The following is a 22,068-nucleotide window of genomic DNA, read 5'->3' as shown; positions in this document are numbered from 1 at the left end:
GACACCAGGGTCAATTTAGAATGGCCGATCAACCTAACCCACATATCTTTGCTATTTATTATAGAAATGTGATGGGTTTTGTTTTTACTTTAGAATGTTTCATGGTTTGATTCCTGGGGGTGGATACAGTTAGTGAAATTTAGATGCCAAAGGTTGACAGAAATGGAGCTGTAGTCTCCTTCCTACCTCCTACAGGTTGAGTATGATTGATCCTTCGCATATGAAGAGGGCATGACTGCCTAACTCAGCTGGGAAGTCTGGCCACCCCGGTGATTAACCTTTTGAGAGTCAGTGTTGCCTACACAATTGGCAGGAATACAATTGTATCTCTTTCAAAATGAGCAGCATTTCAATTCTTCCATCCATGCCACCTTCTCCACTCGGTTCTCTCCACTGCATGTCCCTGAGCTCTGCTTTCCAACTCGTGTAATTTTCTTCCCCATCATCCCACTTCATTCATCCAGCACTTTTAGCCTTGGGGTCCCACTCACTTACATTTGGTCATGACTCCTTTCCACACCACAGGAGATCAATTGATATTTATTTAAAAGGTTAAAATTGGGCCTAGTTTGCACCATCCTTTCCCAGTATGAGTTCCTATGGTCCATACATATTATGGGAACCGCCAATGTAAGCCTGTTGTATTGTGAAGGGAGGTGATGGCCTTAGTGGTATTATTACTAGACTCAGCCAATGTTCTGGGGACCTGGGTTTGAATCCTGCTGTGGCAGATGACGGAATTTGAATTCAATAAAAATATCTGGAATTAAGAATCTACTGGTGACCATGAAAACATTGGCGAATGTTGGAAAAACATGTCTGGTTCACTCATATCTTTTGGGGAAGGAAATCTGCATCTTCTGGGCCAAATGTGACTCCAGAGCCACAGCATTGTGGTTGACTCTCAACTGCCCTCTAAACAAGGGTAACTAGGGATGGACAGTAAATGCCAGTGATGCCCATGTCCCACAAATGAATAACAAATTTCCTACCAATGGTAATGTTGATCGCAGCTTATTTATTTTTGCATTACCCGGCTCCGCAACCAGGTCTGAGAGAAACACAGATACACCAACCAATTCATCTCCTTCTGTGGGGAGAAAATAGAGTGAACATTTCAAGTTAGATGATCTTTCGTCAAAGCTTTGATGAAGGGTCATCCAGACTTGAAACATTGGCGCAATTCTCTCCCCATAGATGCTGTCAGACCTGCTGAGATTTTCCAGCATTTTCTGTTTTCATTTCAGATTCCAGCATCCACAGTATTTTCCTGTGTTTCTCAAACTCTCATGAAATTTTTATTTTTTTTAGCAGTAGTGTGTTTTTGGGATGTGTGGGGCAGTTTTGATGGTGTCGGGGAAAGGAGATGTGTTGATGTTTGGAGCTTTAAGTCTTCATCAGAAAGTAGTAAAGGCAGGTTCAGTGCTTTTTCTCTAAAACCCTTTCTTGTCAGGACTGATTGAACCAATACATTTTGCCAACACTTTCTGTCTAAAATTCAGATTTGCAGCATTTCAGTTTGCTTATTCTCTGTCTCTTTTCTCTCCCCTATCCCTTTGCCTTGTTTGTTTGCACCACTCACAAGTCTTTTGACCGTCCCCTATTTACACATTCTTTTGTCCATGTATATGTACCTGATGTGTCCCAATTCTGATCTTTTTATATCACCTAACAAGCATCATTAAGCAATTTGCAGGTAATTTCACTGATGAAGTGGATGCAAAATAGATTTCTCTCCCTTTTCTGTCTTTGGCTCCTCCTTTTACTCCAGTTTACTAAATTGGAACAAAATTGGCTGTTTATCTTTCTGTTTTCATATCTGGTGAAATGTTACACACACAAAATGCATTAATAACTTATCTTTTCTCTTTCTGGATGCCTTGAAAACAGGGTGTCTCCACTTCTTCCTCAACTATTGCCAGATGTGCCTTTTTCCCAGTCTTTTCTGTTTTTATTTCAGATTTTCCTCATTTGTTTCTGGTTTCTTTCCCCGTATATTTTCTAATTGCAGGATATCGTAATGGTTTGAAACAGTAAAAGTGGAAATAAGATAAATCAGAAGGTGGTCAATAAGTGTAAGTGTTATAAACCTATCAGAGGGACAATCAGCTCCAGCTCTGGAATCCTGGGAAAGAAAAATGAACACATATTGGAAGATAAGTGGGTGAGGGCAACCTATCATTGCGACCCAATTGTGTTCTATCCTGGCTTGCATTTGTACCAGGGTGGGAGCTTTATTTTTCTAAGAACCATTCTGATGCAAATCACCTCAACATACAAAGGACTGCCAAATACCAAGGCTGCAATCATAATGCCACCATTCTGTGGTAGTAATCTATTTCATCCTCACTAACTGATTAGCACCCACAAAGAATCAGCACCACCTTTCCCTCTTGGACTTCCTGCTGTAGCCATTTAATAGCAATTGCCTTGAAAACAGGGTGTCTCCACCTCTTCCTTAACTATTGCCACGCTATACAAGCTACTTCATTTAAAGGAGAAAGCGCATATACACTTGTGAAGTGTCTTTTGTGACCTTACCATTCCCCAAAGCACCTGGGTGCCAGTGATGTATTCTCCAGGTGTAGTGCCTTATTATGTGGGAGAAGTGTTGTGAGTAATGCGTGCTTTGCAATAACCTACGTGGCAACTGGAATCAGACAATATAAATGAAAGCTGAACAATTAAATCAGAGATCAAACACAGCTAGTCAGAAACAGAAGTGATGATAATTGCAGTTAGCCCATCATGACAGCAGCCAGGTACCGGAGCAATGTGTCTTTAATCTGCTGCAGGTCTTACTGAATTCCTGACTCTGAACATGCTTCCTCTGGAGAGTGGGTTTGTGCTCAATAAGAAGGCACCATGTGAATCAGGCACATGGTCGCTGCACTCAGATTTGACCCCGGAGCAACTGCGTAGGAATGATCTGACTAGAGCTCACATTAGCCACTCTGTTTGTTGCCTGCTTGGATCCAGGCCAGGAAGGAAAATCAGTCCTATGACGTTCTGAGTGAAGCTTCTGTTTTCTTTTTACAGATAAATGTATCAATGAACAGAAGGCTTCCTTATAAAGCTCCTTGTTTTCAAAAGAATATTTGCACTCAGCTTGCTAACAATTGACACTTCTGTAGGACAGGCTAACTTCTACAAGTTGGATAATCATAGAATCCCTGCAGTACAGAAGGAGGCCATTCAGCCCATTGAGCCTGCACCGACAACAAACTCATCCAGGTCCTATCCCCATAACCCCACATATTTACCCTACTAGTCCCCCTGACACATAAGGGACAGTTTATCATGGCCAATTAACCTAACCCGCACATCTTTGGACTGTGGGGAAAAAACCGGAGTACCCAGAGGAAATCCACGCAGACACGAGGAATACTTGCAGACTCCACACAGTCACCCAAGGCCAGAATTGAACCCAGGTCCCTGGCACTGTGAGGCGGCAGTGTTGGCCACTTTGCCACCATGCCTCATACTTTAACACCATCCAGAATGTAAAGTTAAACATAAACATGTTTCAATACAATGTAGAACTTCTCTTGCATTGTACTGTCAGGTATCAGTAGGATATACTTTCAATATCCAACTTGATTATGTGTGAATGTGGAAAAATATAGACTTGACATGCTGCATTTAAGAGCATTTTTTCAGATTCCAACTTCAGTATCTTTCACCTCAGCAATGGCAAGGATGAGTTTCTCTTGAGAAATGACATCTCCAACACTTTGTTCAAAGTCAGATTAAAGCTATTCAATTCACTCATCCAAAAATATCTGATCGCTCCTGTTAACCTGCTGCTATGCACCACTTGGAGTGGGGGAAGTAAGCCGGGGGTGGGTGGTGGTGGTGGGTATCAGCAAAGTGTTTAATTGGTTTCTGGCTCACCAAGTCAGGTTTTGAACTGCGTTGGTCCATGTCCCCAAACTCTGCCCATCCTGCTCGAGGCTTTGACTAGGTTCACAGGACGCCAGTCAGATGCACCAGTGCTCCAACTTAATTACTCAATTCACACCAACTTCGAGCAGATGGTCTGATTAAAAATAAAATGTGCAAATGAGCCATCTTAATCTAATGAGCTTTTGTATTTCGTCAATCCAAAGCAGCCTCCAGAAGTTTATACAAATGTTGTTTTGCTCTCAGCTTTTAAACTTTGTAAATCAGTAAAGTTTGTCAGGAGATAGAATTGGATCCTTTCAAAGATTCAATTCATGCCTCTTGGCATTTTGTATAATATTTTAAAATTTGAATTTTAATTTTTAAACGTTGATTATTAAGGTCTAATAACTTAAATGATATTATTGTCACATAATGGTTGGGATTTTCTGGCCTCATTTGACCTGAGACTAGAAAATTCACTGGAGGTCAACAGACATTTTCATTGTCCGCCCCTTGCCCACTCCCATTCTGTGGTGGGTGGGTTGGTAAAATTCTGGTGAATATGCACACATCTTCAGCAATGTCACTATTCTGTGACTTAATCTCCTGACCTTCACCTCCCTCATTCCAAGTGCTTCTTATAAGCTCATCACATTCTGAGCTGAGATTTTCAGGAATCTCCAAGAACAGGATTTTCCAGCCCCAAAACTGGAAAATCCCAGCTGAGGTCAATGGACCTCTGCATGGTCCACCCCCTCACCCACTACAATTCCTGTGGTAGACAGGACAGGAAAACACCCCCCCCCCCAGAGACTTTCAATCAAAGATATATTCCATGAGCCAAAGAAATATTATTGATGTGAAACATTTGCATCTCCTCTCATGTGTATAATTTTAAAGTAAGATTCCATCACATTCCATATCTAACCACCTATGCAGTAAAGGCTAGTCACACATAAACACCGGAATTACCCAATCTTTTACACCTCATCATCAATGCCAGTGAGAATGGATAATTTGGCACTCAGCCAAATCTCCATTCACTGCAGCGGGACTGGAGAATCCCAGTCATGGGCGAGATTGGAAATTCTGGCCACAGTCTCTCACACACATTTGTTTGCTCAGGCTGGGCCAATTTTGGCCGCAGTTGTGTCTGGCCACAGGACTGAACCTGCTCGGGGTCTTGGTCTCACTCCTTCTTCAGGCCCCACTCCCACTGCGGGCAGCCCCCCTCCTCCTTGAAAGGTTCCCACTGCTTGCTGCAAGTTTAATCACAGGTTGATTTCTCCCTGAATTTGCTCCTGATCTCAGTGGTTTAGGGCTTTAAGCAGTGCATTAGTGGGCTTTTTTTTAGACCCTGTTCCAAATGTCATTAAGGACATCATTATTTTATAATTATCTAAGGACGATAGATGTTGAAATATCTTTTTATTTTGAACTCCATAATGAACTCATTGGGCAACTCTCAATCACTGGCGAAACATTTCCAATTATCACAATACTAAGTCATCATCAACATTGCATTTGTGGGGTTTGGTTTCATGCTTATAACTGCATCTTTGTTGAAACATTTCTTGCTGTTGCATGTAATGGACATGGTGTAGAAATGCTGGCGTTGGACTGGGGTAAACACAATAAGAAGTCTCACAACACCAGGTTAAAGTCCAACCAGTTTATTTGACTATCAAATAAACTGGTTGGACTCTATCCTGATGTTGTGAGACTTCTTATTGCGTATAATAGGTACTGGAAATACTCAGCAGGTCAGGGAGCATTTGCGGAGAGAGCAAAAGAATTGCTGTTTCAGGTCAGTGATCTTTTATCAGATTCCTGTTCTACTGCTGACTTTGCCTTTTTATAAAGCAGTTGCATTCTGCACCCACACAGGAGATTGTTAAGTATTGCTGCCTCATAAACCTTCACATTAATGGTAACTTTGATATCACGCAGATTGCAGTCGTGCTTGGATAGTCAGCAAAGCACATGCTTCCTCTTTGTACTCAAGTCTTATGTAATCAGATCACAAGCTTTGACAGCATTCAATCTAACTTGGCCAGCAGTGTTCAATGGTCTGACACTTGGCTTTGTAACAGTTTGGGCATGGCACTCACGGCATCCAATTGCCATCTGTGCAATTTTTCTTACTGTGCAAAACCACGTCAGTTATAAAAAAGTGCCCATTGTGTTTAGAATATAATTTCAACAGTGTATTTTCTGTGTGTACTTGGGATTTACTTTTGAGGGAATCAGGGCATATAGATGGGCTGGTCGGTGCCCAAAAAGTAGGAAAATTATACTTGTTCTGAGTGAGGAACAAGCTTGTTAGATAAAATGTATTTTCTCATGTTCTCTTCTCATAGGAAACGCATGAGGTTGTGCCCCCATTATACCTGTCAAACTGGTATCTAATAGGAGAAGTGGAAGTACATCAGCTACCATATTTGTAAAGGCGAAGTATAGTGTTCTAAGTTAAAGGTAGAAATTAGCCTTTTTGCATACCAGCTAGAGTGTCTATGCCCATTATAGGACCCCTTCCTGAAACTGGATTTCACTGTTGAACAGGTATTCTGCATTAGCAAGAATTTCTGTAGAGATTATATTATTAAACTGGAAAGAGTGCAGAAAATATTTACTAAGATGCTACAGGAATTTGATGGTTTGAGTTATAAGGAGTGACTGGTTAGACTGGGACATTTTCCCTGGAGTGTTGGAGGCATAGGGGTGACCTTAGGGGCCAAGATCAGCTAGATGGTCAACATCTTTTCCCAAAGATAGGGGAGTCTAAAATTAGAGGGCATAGATTTAAGATGAGGGGGCAAGATACAGAAGAGTTCAGAGGGGCAAATTTTTCACAGAGGGTGATCAGTGTCTGGAATGAGCTGCTAGAGATAATAGTAGAGGTGGATATAGTTTTGTCTTTCAAAAAGCATCTAGCCATTATATGGGTAAGATGGGTATAGAGCGATATGGGCCAAGAAAGGGCAATTGGACTAGCTTAGTGGTTTAAAAAAAAAGGGCGGCATGGACAAATTGGGCAGAAAGGCCTGTTTCCATGCTGTAAACCTCTTTGAATCTATGTCTGTATCATGATAACCATGTCTACATGCAACTTAACCAGAAATCTTTAAACAGTTGGCTGGTGCCATTGCAAAAAAAGGAATTTGAAAAACAGTAGTCGGAATTCTCCGGCAATTCATGCCCTGCCATCGTTGCTGGCAAGAATAGAGAATTTGATGCTCAGCCAAATCTCCAACTTATAGCAGCGAGACAGGAGACTCCCGGCTGCCAGTGAGATCGGAGAATCTGGTCCTATTATTTTAGCAACACATGAAGCGAGGAAGAGCAGGAGTTTGAAGAGCACTGACTGCCTTTTAGTCAGCACTCTCCCAAACACCTCCCGTCTCTGATGAAGGACCACCCACCCAGTAAGAGATGCTCTTTCGTGGACCTGAAACTTGCTGGTCTTCCAGTACAGAGTTGTCCATGACCGAGTGTTGTGCGTGGACTGGCACATACCAAGGTCCAGGACTATGTGCTGTGGAATACACTAAAGCTTGTGGCACCATCACAAAGGTACAGTAAAGATAAGCTGCTGTCTAAACTTTTCAGACATAGTACGCAGAAGTACTAGAGACTGGATAAAACCTCTTGGGTTGTATCTTTGACATGTTATGAATCTTGTAAATCTTAAATGCAATAGTAATATAGTGAGTAACATACAGTTGAACGTTGTTCAATGCCAACTTGAAATAGTCATGTCATGCACCCTTATAAATTTTATGAATAATGCATATTTTTCCAAAACAAAGATGCTTATGGTATGGCCAAAACCCATTGGTTTTCAGTGTAAACAGTTGTTCATGACTGAGTATTGCAGACTTCATATTTCAAGGACCAGCACTAGGTGCTGAGTATTGAACTAAAGCTTGGCACAGCCATCATAATGGGAAAACGTCCCAATCCAATATCCGCTTGCCATACTACACTGAGATACAGGAAACTTTACAAAACACAGTCATGGGATATATATTGTAAATGTCATTTGTAATTGCAGTTTTGTTGAGGCACCTCAGGACGCCATGTGCTGCATAGAAACAGCTTTACTGCATTTTTAGTGAAGTTGAATTCAAATTGGTATAGAATGTAATTTCATAATTTTTTTTATGAATGAAGTAGGTTTTTGGGAAAAAAGAATTGTTTTAATCGACCTTGTCAACCAAAAGACTAGAACCTGTATGAAACACCTCAGATCTCACACACCAGAGAATGTTTGAAATGAAATGTCAACACAACTTGCAATTGTAAATGTGATGAAGCACCTCAGAGCGCCATGTATCGAGAGAAATTACCCTGAACTACACTTTATGTAAAGTCATATTTGAACTGCTTTGTGCTGTACTTCACAACATTTATGAATACAATATATTTTAAAAGCAAAAAATATTATTTAAAGGCAGTTTACCAACAGTTGCCTCAGGAGACAGAGCAGGTGTCTGTAGTTCACTAGTCCAATTTGAATGCCTTGGGCCTACCCATTCTGGCACCCACTCATTTCCTGTGCCCATTCATGCTGGTAATATCCATGATATTATCCAATTGTAACTCCATTGCGTTCTCATGCAAGCCAAAAGAGCAGCAAACTCTATTTTTAAAGAGAATTTAACACAGAAAATGTTCCTTAGTGCATAAAGAGGAACAAAAGAACAATATGATTGACCCAGGGCGGGAACTACCAGTCCTGCCAGCTGTGGGAATTGTTACAGGTGGAACGGAAAAGTTGACAGACCCGCAAAAGGTTCTTTAACTTTGGGTGGAAGTTTCTGGTCTCATGGTGGGAAAATTCTAGTGAGTTAGCTGATGGCATGGTGGCACAATGGTTTGCATTGCTGCCTCACAGTGCCAAGGACCAGGCTTCGATTCTCCATTTGGGTCACTGTCTGTGTGGAGTCTACACTTTCTCCCTGTGTCTGCATGGGTTTTTTCCAGGTGCCCCTCCTGCAGTCCGAAAGATGCGCTGGTTAGGTGCAGTGGCCATGCTAAATTCTCCCTCTGTGTACCTAAACAGGCGCCCCAGATTGGCAATTATGGGATTTTCACAATAACTTATTTGCAATATTAATGTAAGCCTATTTTTGACAGTAATAAATAAACATTTTAAAAAATCTTAGCGGGGCGGAGGAGTGGTCCTGGGGGGTGGTTGGTGTGTGGTGCATAATGGAAACCCTAGTCGGGGATGCGGCACGGCTCATTTCTCTCCAACCTAGTGAAGACTCATGATTGAAGCACTCTTGGTTACAATGCACTACTGTTGTAATGTGCAGGACCGCATCAGGCTCCACTTTGATGTCAATAATCTCTGTTGTACAAAGAATCTTCACATGGGTGCGACACTGCAGTCCTGTGAATAACTTGGAATTAAATCTCTCCCGTTGCACGAAACAAAGGGGAGACAAGTTCAAGAAAAATCAAGATGAATTGGGAAGAAAATTTTTGCTAATTGAAAGAGCTCAGTAGTTGAGAACCATTTTGCTTAATATTTTAACTCTTGGGGGGCGCATACTAGGAATATTTAATTCTTGCTGGCTGAGTTATTTGTTTATTTCAGCATTAATCTCAAACAGTGAGCTTGATATGTTTCTCAAATCAATCTGAAAAAAGATTGTCTTGTTCTGTCTTGCTTGTGAAATTGTTGGATGAATAATGATTTCAGTGTTTATTAAAGCAATAACAAGTCAGCAAGGATTGACTCCAGACGCCAATAAATGTTTACATGCAGTGAAAGGATTCTCCATGCATACTTTGGTATTGTGCTTTGTTATGGTCAAGCAGCAGCTTAGAAAAAGAGGGAATCAACAGAGTGATACATCAGTGAGCTGCAGGAAGTATATAGGTTTCTGACAATCTTTTAATTTAAGATTTCTGCATGTAGTTCTTTGTAGAATAAAATGTGAATTTGATCAGTCAATTCTTTTCATACAAGCATATATATGTGTAAAGAACAAAAATAGGCCATTTGGCCCTCAAGTCTGTTCTGCCATTTCAAAAGATCATGACTGATTTGATATTGATCTCATATCTGAACCTGCACCCCCCCTACCCCCGTAACCTCTCACCCCTTGCTTACCAAGAATCTATCCACCTCTGCCTTATTGGATCAATATCAAATCAATCATGAGCTTATGAATTGGCAGGACAGACTTGAGGGGCCGAATGGCCTACTTTTGTTCTTTGTTCATATATATATTTGTAAGAGAAAGTTAATTGTAACCAAATGCACGTTTTATTCTACAAATGCTACATGCAGAAATCATAAATCAAAAGATTGTCAGAAACCCATATTTCCATGCCCATGCAGCTCATTTGGCTGAGATTCTCCGTTCTCACTGCTGTTAATGGAGATTTGGCTGAGCATCAAATTCTCCATCCTTGCTGGCAGCGATAGTGGGGTAAACGAGAGAATTCCGGCCAGAATATTTTTAAGGTGGGATTCCTGCTGGGTGGATCAGTGCCATTCAGTTTGTAATGCATCCACACTTGGAAATCTTTTTCGAGGCTGGGGAGATTCTTATTGAATTCTCCAACACTTAGGATTTTTTTTTTGGAGCGGGGACCTAAAGGTGACCATTAATAACCCAGCACAGTGGTTAGCACTGCTGCCTCATAGCACCAGGGACCTAGGTTCAATTCCAGCATCAGGTGACTGTTTCTGTGGAGTTTGCACATTGTCCTCATGTCTGTGTGGGTTTCCTCCAGGTTTACTCCTGCAGTCCGAAGATGTGCGGGTAGATTGATTGGCCATGGTAAATTGCCCCGTAGCGTTGGGGGAATAGCAGGATATATATGTGGAGTTAAGGGATAGGACCTGGCTGGGATTGTGGTTGGTACAGACTTGATGGGCCGAATGGCCCCTTCAACACTGCAGGGATTCTATGATTCTATGCCAGCAAGGGTGGCTGGATCTCCAGAAACCCTATATCCCAACCTCCCCGTCAATCACCAGCTAAGACCAATCCCTGATATCTGAGTGCAGGAGAATTGCAGTGCGGATCACACCAAAGAAACTGGCATGGATCACTCTATTATTCCTCTTCCTGGGAGAATTCCACCCATTTTCTCCCCCTACAGATGCTACCAGACCTGCAGAGTTTTTCCAGCGTCCTTTGCTCATTTTCAGATTCAAGCATCCGCGGTATTTTATTTATGATATATTTTTGTGACCTCTTTATGTCTTTTTTACAACTTACTTTCCTACCTACCTTTGTGCCATCAGCAAATTTGGCAACTGCCCCATCCATCCATCATCCAAGACAATAATATCAATTGTAAACAGTTGAGGTTCCAATTAATGTTTCCTTTTGAAATCCATATACAGAAAATGACCAAAATCTCTGACAAAAATTTAACCTAGAAATGTGAATATACATATTGTGTTTGAACTGCCCCTGATTCACATCAGTTCAGTGTCAGACTGTTCGGACTGACCCTGATTCACATCAGCTCAAACCCAGACTGTTCGAACTGACCCTGATTCACATCAGCTCAGTGCCAGACTGTTCGAACTGACCCTGATTGATTCACATCAGATCAAACCCAGACTGTTCAAACTGACCCTGACTGATTCACATCAGCTTAGTGCCAGACTGTGCTCGAACTGATTCTGACTGATTCACATCAGCTGAACAATTTTTATTTTTCATTTGACTCTGTTTCTTTGGGATCCCCATATGGTACATGTTATCAACAGAGAATAAGTGAGTTCTCAGGAATTGTAAACAACTGGAATTTCAATGTTATGTAAAAGGAATGTTAAATTTATATTCCGGGAATGAGTGTTATGACGAGTGGTTCTCTTTATTTCTCTAACTTTGTAAGTTTGAGCTGTACTAATGTTATCTTCAAATATTTAAGTATCCAATGTATAAAATTGTTTCTGTTTACATCTGAACAATTGCAGGACCATTTATCACAGTTATTTCTATCTACTGCACACACGCAGTTCCTAAAATCACTCTTTATTTGTTATCTGTTTATAGACCCTGTCCTTTGGAAAAATCCAGTCGTGAATTTGATTGTGACTGAAAAAGTGAGCAGTGTCAGACATTTATAATGTATCATACATTCCTCGACTAAGCTCCTGTGTTAGCTCAGCAAGTTTGACCAAGAAAAGCAGGCCAATTTTCTCCTCATCTGAACTTATTTATGTTGCATTTATACCACATGTTTTCTCATTGGCACGAAGCCTCTGTTGTGTAAATTAGTTTGCAAGGCCCAATTTGCAATTTCCTTCTGCAGAGTCTCAATCTGCTCAGCCCTGACTGTGGATTCAACTTACATTCTTAAATACAATGCCACAGAATTCAGACCTTGGCAGTGTTAACGTATCCATGGACTTTCTCAACCATGATTGGTGTTAGGATGTCGCAACTGGGTCTAACGCACCTTGTTTTCAAATGGGAGGTCAGCAATTGCTTATCTGTAGACCCTGTGAAATGCATGCATGTGCTTAGGTGTGTATGAGAGCGAAAAGCTGGGTTTGGAAAGAATTGAACTTGGCTGCAATCGTGCTCATGGTCAAGTGTCTAGCAATATTCGCAGTGAGGGTTCATTGATTAATAATGACTTACTCATAGGTACCAGCAGCCGGTTCCAAAGTACCAGAACAGTCCTCCAGCGAGGTGTAGACATCATCAGGAAAGAAGACAGGAACACTGGCTGGAGAGAAAAAAATGTACTCTTCATAACTTTTAAGTCAACTGCTTGTGAGCAGAATTTGATAAGTTACATCTACACCTATACACTGCCTACAAAGTTTGAACAATATGTATTTGCCATCTACTTTATTTTTTTTAAGATAAAGCCAGTATCAAACTTCATATTTCTATTGGTTGTATTTCTTTAATGATTTTCCCAATTATCTGCCATAACTTTGAGAAAGATGTAAGTAAACTCCAAAGGAATGAGCATAAATTCTGCCAGAGATTCGGCAACGGTGTCCTTACTGTCAGCTGATCCTCATTCTATCGGGCACCCATCCTTCCCTTAGCAAAATAACTGCCAGCCATGTTCCATTACCACTGCCAGAGAAAGCAGAGAATTTAGCACTCATACAAATCTCCATTCACAGCAGTAGGACTGGAGAATTCCAGCTGCATAGCAGGTCGGAGAATTCTGGCCAACATATGCCACAATCTGGTTGCCAGGAAGCCCGGATCCGAGACACACAGTGCAGCAGCAGTAATCAACCAATTGAAATCCTGCCTTTTATACCAGCACTTTGTATATTTCTATCAATTTGTTAGTTGTTGTAATAAAATAGTTTTAATTCCTCAATTATGCTAGCTGACTTCCAGTTATGATCTATCTTGTGTGCTTGTTAAAAATTATAATTCCATCTCTTTACTGGCTTGATAATAAATGTATTCTGGCTAAGGCATCAAGCTGTAAAGTGCAAAACATCCCATGTTTTTGGCCTGTGCAGTTAGATGACTTCAGCCAGGATATCGTACAGAACATTACAGTTTGTGTTCGGCCCGTGCAATGAAGAAAAATATTGAAGCAGTATTCTCACTCCTAATTGCTGCATAGTGACTGCTGGAAAGTTGGACTGCCCATAGCTGGTCAGGCTGGGCCTGAGATATGGCCAGGATCTGGCTCTGCTGTAATAGCCCCTCATAATCGAATATTGCATGAACACTTGCTACCGCAACTGACATATGAAGCATGCTGTGTTGGATGAGATCTTTGATTGCAGTTGTTGCCAATGGAATCTCATCCCAATGAGACTTTATGCCATCAAGAGACAAAATTGGGGAGGGCAGAAGTGGGAAGAGGGAGGGACTGGTCTTCATGTGTAGATTGCTTTTAAGGAATATCCTACCTTCTAACCACATACATATATCAATTTATCTTTCAGGCGTGTGTGCTGCTCAAAGACATGTCCAGGTACAGGAAGGCCCCCTGGTCAGAGCAGAAGGATACCATATAACCATTTGGTGTAACGTGTCCGGATACTCAGGTTCCACACAACAGAACTTTGAGTGGTCCATCTATCTGCCTTCTGCACCTGAAAGGCAAATCCAGATAGTCAGCACAAATGATCCTGACTACCCATACGCTGTATATGGAAGCAGAGTACGGAATAAGGAGGTCTACGTTGAGAGGATTGATGGGGATTCAGCGCTGTTGCACATTACCAACCTGCAACTGGGAGATACAGGGGAATATGAATGCCACACTCCTAACACAGAGTCAACCTATTGGGGATCCTACAATGCCAAGGGGAATTTGACCGGTAAGTAAGTGATCCTTGCCTATGCACCGATTGTCTTTGTTAGTGTGGATGTTTTACAGGTAATAACAGAGCAACATCAAATGTGCAACATCCCTTTGAAGAAGCAACAGGATTTTAATAACATTGTGAGGTTGTAATTATTTTGCAGAAGTTTCAGGTTTATATTGATGCATATTGCTTATGATGACGATAGTTTAAAATGGTATTTGATAGCCTTGAAATATAAAGTGACTGTGAATGTTTTCATTCAGTCTATGGTTACAGTTTTCTAAAAGTTCTCACTAATGGAATTTTAACTGAATATTAAAGTAGGTTTCTTTTTATTTACGGTGTCTATAATCAAGCTTCACTGAAATATAAATAATGGGCAGGTTTTTCTTTAAAATTGATCCCAGGTGTGTTGCATTATTTAAAACAGTTGGCTACAGTAGTATTTTACATGCCAAAGCTCTGAATAATACGTTTCATCTGGGAGCGTTTTTACTGGAGAAGGTGTCTCTAATGTGAAAAACATGTCAAAATGCAAGAAAGATGTCGCCACTTTCAGTGAAGAAAATGCAATGTTCAAAAAATATGCATCGGTATCACACACATGAACACACGAGAACTCTCCATTTGCGCAATATTAGTAGAGTTTAATTTAGTATGAATAATGTTAGATTGCTTCTGGGTTGAATGCATTTCCATTTCCATTCTACGCCAGTTAGTTTCTTTCTAGTTTGAGAGTTTGGTGCTTCACAAATTTGGATAATTCTATTCCATTTATCCCTTGAGTTCAGGTTTCACCCTGGGAGGGAAATTTTGCCAAGGGAAGGAAGGGTACCTGATAGAATGAGGATCAACTTTCTGATTCTGACAGTAAGAACATCGTTGCCGAATCGCTGGCAGAATTCATGCTCATTCCTTTGGAGTTTAAGTGCATCTTTCTCAAAGTTTTTAGAAATATGGGAAGTTTTCAGGCACAGAAGGAAACTATTCAGCTCATTGTGACCATGTATATCTTGGATTAGGCTTCATAGAATCACAGAAACCCTACAGTGCAGAAGGAGGCCATTCAGCCCATTCAGCCTGCACCAACAACAATCCCAGCCAGGCCCTATCCCTGTAATCCCTCCAAACCACTCATCCCGGGACACTAAGGGGCAATTTGGCATGGCCAATGCACCTAACAGCTCATCTTTGGACTGTGGGAGGAAACCCACACAGACACGAGGAGAACGTGCATACTCCACACAGACAGTGACCCAAGCTGAGAATCAAACCCAAGTCCCTAGAGCTGTGAGGCAGCAGCGCTAACCACTGTTCCACTTCCCTAACGTACCAAGAACTATGATGCCTAAGCAGCTGTAAATCTTTAGCAATTCCAGCTGGTATGGTGGAACCAGAGGGAGAACCAAATGAACTGTGACTTTGAGGCCTGCCATTCCAGCAAAACCTCATGATAAAGGAAGAATTTCAGAAGGCCTAGGACTTTATACCCTTGTAGGATTAGTGCAAGCAGACTTATTCCGACTTTACTATTTCATCTTCTCCCATGTACAAACTGAAACAAGGTGGCTAGTTCTGTGTTGTCTGCATGGCAAGGCATCACCCATAGATATCTGAATTTCGTATTTGGTATTGCGCAACTGGCATAGTACCCTGGTTTATGAGGAACTTTAACATCCATTACAAGTGAATGCTCTGGATTACTAAATGTCTCCTGAGCCACTGTGATATTCAGCATGATTCGAGAAATGGTGGAAATGTAAAGATCACATCTGGTTGTTCAATTAACCTGTCCAAACAGTTGTGATGTCTTGTATATTACCATATAAACCCTTCTCACTCCACCCGAGAGGCATGCAAACCTCTGTGAGAGAGACCATAAGACATAGGAGCAGAATTAGGCCACTCGGACCATCGAGTCTGCTCCGCCATTCAATCATGGCTGATATTTTTCTCATCCCCATTCTCCTGCCTTTTTCCCATAACCCCGATCCCCTTATTAATCAAGAACCTATCTATCGCTGTCTTAAAGACACTCAATGACCTGGCCTCCAAAGCCTTCTAAAACTAGGGTTTTTAAAAATTAGATCAGTCAAAGGAGTAAAATATTGAAGATACCTCTCCACACCACCGCCCCCTTTCTTCCCCACTTCAAACAGATCAGAACTAGTCTGGCAGAGGACCCTGGCCAGATTGTCATGATAATTACCTCCCCCCTGTCATTTCCACCTCAGCCATAAACAGTCTCATCTCTTGCTGCAAGGAATTTAGTGAATCAGCATTCACTGCACTTGCTGTTAGCCTGTTTCAGAGGTTATTATTCTCTGTGGAAAAAATCACTTTCTGACATCTAACATAGTTTGAGCCTCACTTAACTTGAAACTGCAATTTTTTTTTGGTCCTTCCTAACCTATTTAGTTGAAACATACTGTCAATGCAAACACAGTCTACTTCTTTTATTGTCAAATAACCTTCAATTAGATCACCCCTCAGTCTGTGTCTCTCTCGAGTGTCGAGAAATCAAGTCTTTTCCAGCTTACTTAAGTAGCTAAGATACTTTAAAGTGGGAATTAATCACGTGACCTTCTTCTGCACCTTGTTTACAGCCTTATCATCACTCAGCCTTTGAGGAGACAAATGGAGACTTAAACACTAGTATTTTAATGGAAAATTAATTAAAGTCTCACATAAGGATAAAATAGTATGTTTTGCAGTGTACTATCCTGTAAATATACCATGACATCTTGTTCACCCCAGCTATTTCTTCATGGTTTCATTCAAGAAACTTCAGTGTTTTTTTTATTTGTTTATGGGAATGGGCATTGCTGCCTGGGCCAGCATTTCTTGCCCATCCCAGAGGGTATTTTAAGAGTCAACAACATTGCACTGGATCTGGAGTCACATGTAGGTCAGACCAGGTAAGAATGGCACAGTAGACAATGTCCTTGCACCCAAAAGAACTGCGTCTAATGAAAGAATGGGGGTAATTTTCCAACCACACCGTACCTGGTGCAGATCTGGAAAACAAGTGCGCAGGCCTAAAACACGGCTTTGTGTCCAGTGCCAAACAGTTTGCAATTGTCCTGGTCCCTTTCTAATGGCACAAACTGCAAAGTAGCAACTAAAAATGCAAAGCCTGTTCGACTCCGGATTCCCCCAGCTCCCAGGATCTTCCAACCCGCAGACAAGATCAGTGAGAACTACTACTAGTCTCCATTAGCATAGACCAGGCATGAAGGAAATGCTGGGTGGCTCAGAGGCCACTGAAGCCCTTGGGTGGTTGGGGACATCACTGGGCAGTGCCCACCTGGCACCCTGGCAGTGCCAGTTGGGCATTGTCTATGTGCCCAGGGCTGTGCCGAGGGGGTGGGGCCTGAATCAGGATGGAGCCTGAGTGGGCGCTATGATGGAGGGGAGGGCTGTGATGTGGGGGGTGGGGATGTGATTGGTGGGAGTGTGCAGGGAGGAGTTTGTGCAAGGAAGGGACATTGACAGGTGTCTGTGCAGAGAGGTGTTCCATTCGGGGGGCGTGGTCTGTGTGGGGACAGGGGAGAGGGCTTTTTGCAGGGGGGATCATGCAGGGGTGGAGCCTGAAGGGGGACATCCCACAAGTCATGATGGGGGCATGTGTCCAGGATCATGAGGGGGAACCCAGTGGGGAAAAATGCTGCTAATGAGGGGGGATCCCGATATCTATGGGGGGACGGAGGGGCTGTCCCAGTGCACTGTGAGATCAAGGTACCCTTCCAAAATGGCATCTGACCCTTCTGCAGCCAGACTCACCGGCATGTTTAGCACCCCCAATTCCCCCCAAACTCAGTGCTCTCCCAAAAAATGTCTTGAGTTGGAGCGATTGTGGTCCAAACCACATCCAATATCTTTCCTTAAGTAAGGAACCAAAACTGCTCACAGTATTCCAGATATTGTCTCACCAGTACCTTGTACAGTTGCAGCAAGGCTTCTGTACTCTTATACTCCAACCCTCTTGAAATAACATTCCATTAGCTTTCCTAATTACCTTTGTGTTAGTTTTCTGTGCTGTGTGCACAAGTGCCCCCAAGTCCCTTTGTATTGCAGCCTTCTGCACTTTTTCTCCATTTAATTAATACTCTTATTCTCCCTTCCAAAATGAACAACTTCACATTTTCCCACACTGTACTCCATTTACCAACTTTTTGCCCACTTACGTAACCTATCAATATCTCTTTGTGAACAGTTTGTATCCTTCTTGCAATTTGCCTGTCCAAGCATTTTTGTGTTGTCTGCAAATTTGGCTTCAATACATTCGCTTCCTTCCTCCAAATCATTAATATATATTGTAAACAGTTGTGGTCCCACTGCTGATCCCTGTGGAACCCACTGGTTACAGGTCACCAACATGCAAAAGAACCCCTAATCTCCACTTTTTCCGGCTCATTGGCCAAGTCTCTATCCACGCCAATATACTATCTCCAACACCATGGGTTCTTATTGACATAATCTTTTTTGAGGCATGTTGTTGAATGTCTTCTTGAATTCCAAATACATCACATCTACTTGTTCCCCTCTATCCACTCTGGTTCAGTTTTCTTCTAGAAATTCTAATAAATTAGTCAGACATGATTTCCCTTTCATGAAGCCATGCTGACTCTGACGTTTGCATCAGCAGACCCAAAATTGATATAAGGAAAGTCCAAAGATGTGCAGGTTTGGTGCATTGGTCAAGCTAAATTGCCCCTTAGTTTCCCAGGATGTGTAGGTTAGAGGAATTAGCGGGGTAAATATGTGGGGTTACGGGGTTAAGGCCTGGGTGGGATTGTTGTTGGTGCAGACTCGATGGGCCAAATGGCCTCCTCCTGGACTGCAGGGATTCTATGAATGTATAGCGCTCCTTTCAAGTTACACTTTGTGGGCAGATAGCTTATCTTTCTGATTTAGAAGTTTATTCCCTGGTGTTGTTTCTGATAAAGGGGGAGCTATCCTCCTTTTGTGCTCCAACAGAAATTAAGTGTTTTTAATTGTACAAGCACCAGAAGTCATATTAGTGTTGTGTTTTGACTGTTGCCCGAGGCACCCTGGCTTTACTTGCAGTGATGTGATATAAATGAAGCAACTTGAACTCTTCAAACGAGAAGGGGATGTTTTTTTTCCCCTGTGTACTGCTTTCAGAAAGCACTGCCCATCAACACCAAATGGTGCCACGGGCTGCAATTTTCTTCTGCTTCCACTCAGCCTCTTGTGGAGGCCATTAGTCTGCTCCTGTGTTAAATTGCTAGCCTGGGGAAGGTGCGTCACCAGCAAAGTTAAAGACATGGCCCAAAATTAGTCAAGGCAGCTCAAAATATCAAATCCTTTTAAATGTTGGAGAAATTGAAGTGCAAATTCCACCCAGCATTATACACTAGTTGAGGAAAACGTGCTTGAAACTGGCCCAGATTGAATTAATTACCACTGGGAGTTTCGACTAATTGCTCCCATTTGCCAGGGCTTTGAAGATGTTCTTTAAAACAAAGCTGGTCCTTTTGGGTGCAAGAACATTGACTACTGTACAATATAACTGGAAATTGGTACCATATTGTGATTTCTAATTCATTTTCTGTTGTTTCGGATCAAGTTCCTTACGGGCAATGGGCTCGGCACATTGAAAAAAATGGTTTCTTATTTCAACAGTATTAATTTATCAGTGTGCTCAAACACATCAAAGAATGTTTCTCAGTGCATTTTTTTTCTTCTAATATTATGTTCCAAATCACTACCTGATTGCACGGGTTCATGGCAGCTATACACTCGGGAAGCGGATTAATCAGAAAGGAGGAACAAAAGGACACTTCTCAAAACTGGCGCTTTTCTTTGCATGTGTCGTTTTCCCATTACCTTTTGGTGCACTGAAATGTATTCCACTGTGTAATTGTGATGTATTTCAACACATTAGCAGAGTCGACATATTGCGCAACCACTTCTGTAGTATAAGTGGAGAGGAAAGATTAACAGTACAGACTGACGTAGTTGTCTTTGTATAAAGGAGGTCTGTAAAATGACAGACTAACCATTTCCTGTAGATTGCACTCAGAGACAGTGGTCTGCTGTCTGTCGTCTGTGCAATCGCATGCACTGCAGCGATGAGTTTTTTTTTGATTAGATTGGTGCCTTGGCTGTCAGTAGAGGCCGTTGTATTGTTCATAAAAGATCATATTCCTCCACCTTTTGCAAGATTAAAATGAAAAATGTAGTCACAGAGAATTCTATCTAATTTAATACTTTGTCAGTGAAATCTGCCAAACGCTGCCCAAGGCAGGCTCCATCCCACACAGTATAACAAGTATCAAATGTTAGTTGTAGAGCATACTTTGTGTTTGTGTAATCACTAACAAGAATCTATGCCAGGCTGTGCAGAGCTAACACTATAGAATCCTGCCAGCTCTATTATCTGTAATATGAATCCGACAACCCATTCTATTATGAACTTATTTTCTCAATGTTCTCCTCAACTGTCCTATTTGATTCTTACCACAGGTTTAGAGGCAGTGGGGGGGGGGCGCGCGCGCGCGCGGTTTGGAGGGGGAGGGAGCTGTGATTCACCCAAAAATAATTCTAAGTGCCGAATTCACGTGAAAACTGGAGTAACTGCCACTGGCTTTTTTAGCATGAATTGCAGATTGAATACTTCACACTCTGAGATTGCAGAGTGAGATTCATGTTGAAAATCAGCAGGCAGGGCCTATTCCCGCTGGGAAGGCCGGCAGCATAGCTTGAGCTGGCCACTGTGCATGTGGCGATCTGTTAGAGCGGAGATTGGTGCAGGCGCAGTAATCCTGTCAGAGCAGAGATTAGTACATACATAGTAGCCCCGCACTGCCAGCTTCCTGATCACTGCCACCCCCCTTCCCCCCTGCATCACTGTCCTTTCTGGATCAGTCCTGATGACTCCCTACCCCCTGCCTCCCCAACAGCACCCCCCCCTCCCCACAGCGGGCAGTGCGCAGATGCCCCTTCGCCATTGGAAGTTTGCCCCTCAAGCACTACCAGGGGGCCAGGCTGGCACTGTTTGGGGGTAACCAACCTCCTGGGGGGGGGCGCTCCGTGGTCTCTCTTCATTCCAACGGTGTTGGGCAGTCTTTTTCACATTAGTGGAGAGCAGTTGTAAACCCCGCTGGAGTGAACCACGCCTGGTGGGGTGTGGGGAGGAGATGCTAGCGGGCCTGGAGACTTCAGTCCTGCGCCTGTGAATGAAATTTAAATTTAAATATTTAAATCAGCTCCACACCGATTTCCAGTGCAGAGCTGATTACTCCAAAAAATGCGGAGCACTTTGACGCACAGAGACCGTGGCACCCAGCGGGGAGCCCGTTAAATAGCTTCTTCTGATGTTTCCCAGCTCAGAGCAGGGGGTTGAGAGAGTCAGCCCCAATACGTTCCTTCATCAACTGGCAATTCTGCATGAAGTGGAGTGTCAGTAGGCTAGTCAGCCGCACTTGACATCACAACTAAGCTCAATCTTGTTTTTAGCTAATTCAACATACACAGACTTTTCAGCAGTAGAATTTGCATGGAAATTGGGAGGAAAATTCCCATTTTAAAGTAATTCCCCTGTAGACAGGCGAGGTCATACCTCTATGCACCGGAACAGGTTCTGATCAACTAATAGCTCACAGCAGAGTTAGAACCTGAGCCCAAAGACCCTCGATAGCTGGGTGAGTTTTCACTGAGTCACAAAGAGCAGGAGAAATGTGTATTTGATCCCCAGTTTGTGCTGAGCTGGACTTGTTTGATGGGGCAGCAGCCAGTGTGCCTTTGTGACCCTGAGCTATAGAGAAGCCTGGGTACCTGACTGTGTACTAGTGATACCTGCGGGGGTGCATTTATCAATATCATGTGAGGACAGAATCAAGCTCAGTTGTGATACCTTTAAATCTAGTTGCCTGTTG

General features: G+C 42.4%; 1 protein-coding gene across 1 annotated transcript in view; it reads left to right on the top strand.

The window, feature by feature from the left end:
* LOC145353228 (immunoglobulin superfamily member 3-like) overlaps nucleotides 1-22,068 on the top strand; it is a 202,438-nt gene that overhangs the window by 59,056 nt on the left and 121,314 nt on the right. The window contains exon 2 of the mRNA XM_080203774.1: nucleotides 13,799-14,176. Coding sequence (XP_080059900.1) covers nucleotides 13,799-14,176 — 378 coding nt within the window. The remainder of the gene's footprint in view (nucleotides 1-13,798; nucleotides 14,177-22,068) is intronic.

Source organism: Carcharhinus amblyrhynchos, chromosome 15, assembly GCF_965287045.1.
Source record: "Carcharhinus amblyrhynchos chromosome 15, sCarAmb.v2.hapA, whole genome shotgun sequence".
In the NCBI taxonomy this organism is placed as follows: domain Eukaryota; kingdom Metazoa; phylum Chordata; class Chondrichthyes; order Carcharhiniformes; family Carcharhinidae; genus Carcharhinus; species Carcharhinus amblyrhynchos.
Note: the sequence above shows the minus strand (reverse complement) of the source record. Positions and strands in the feature narration are given on the sequence as shown.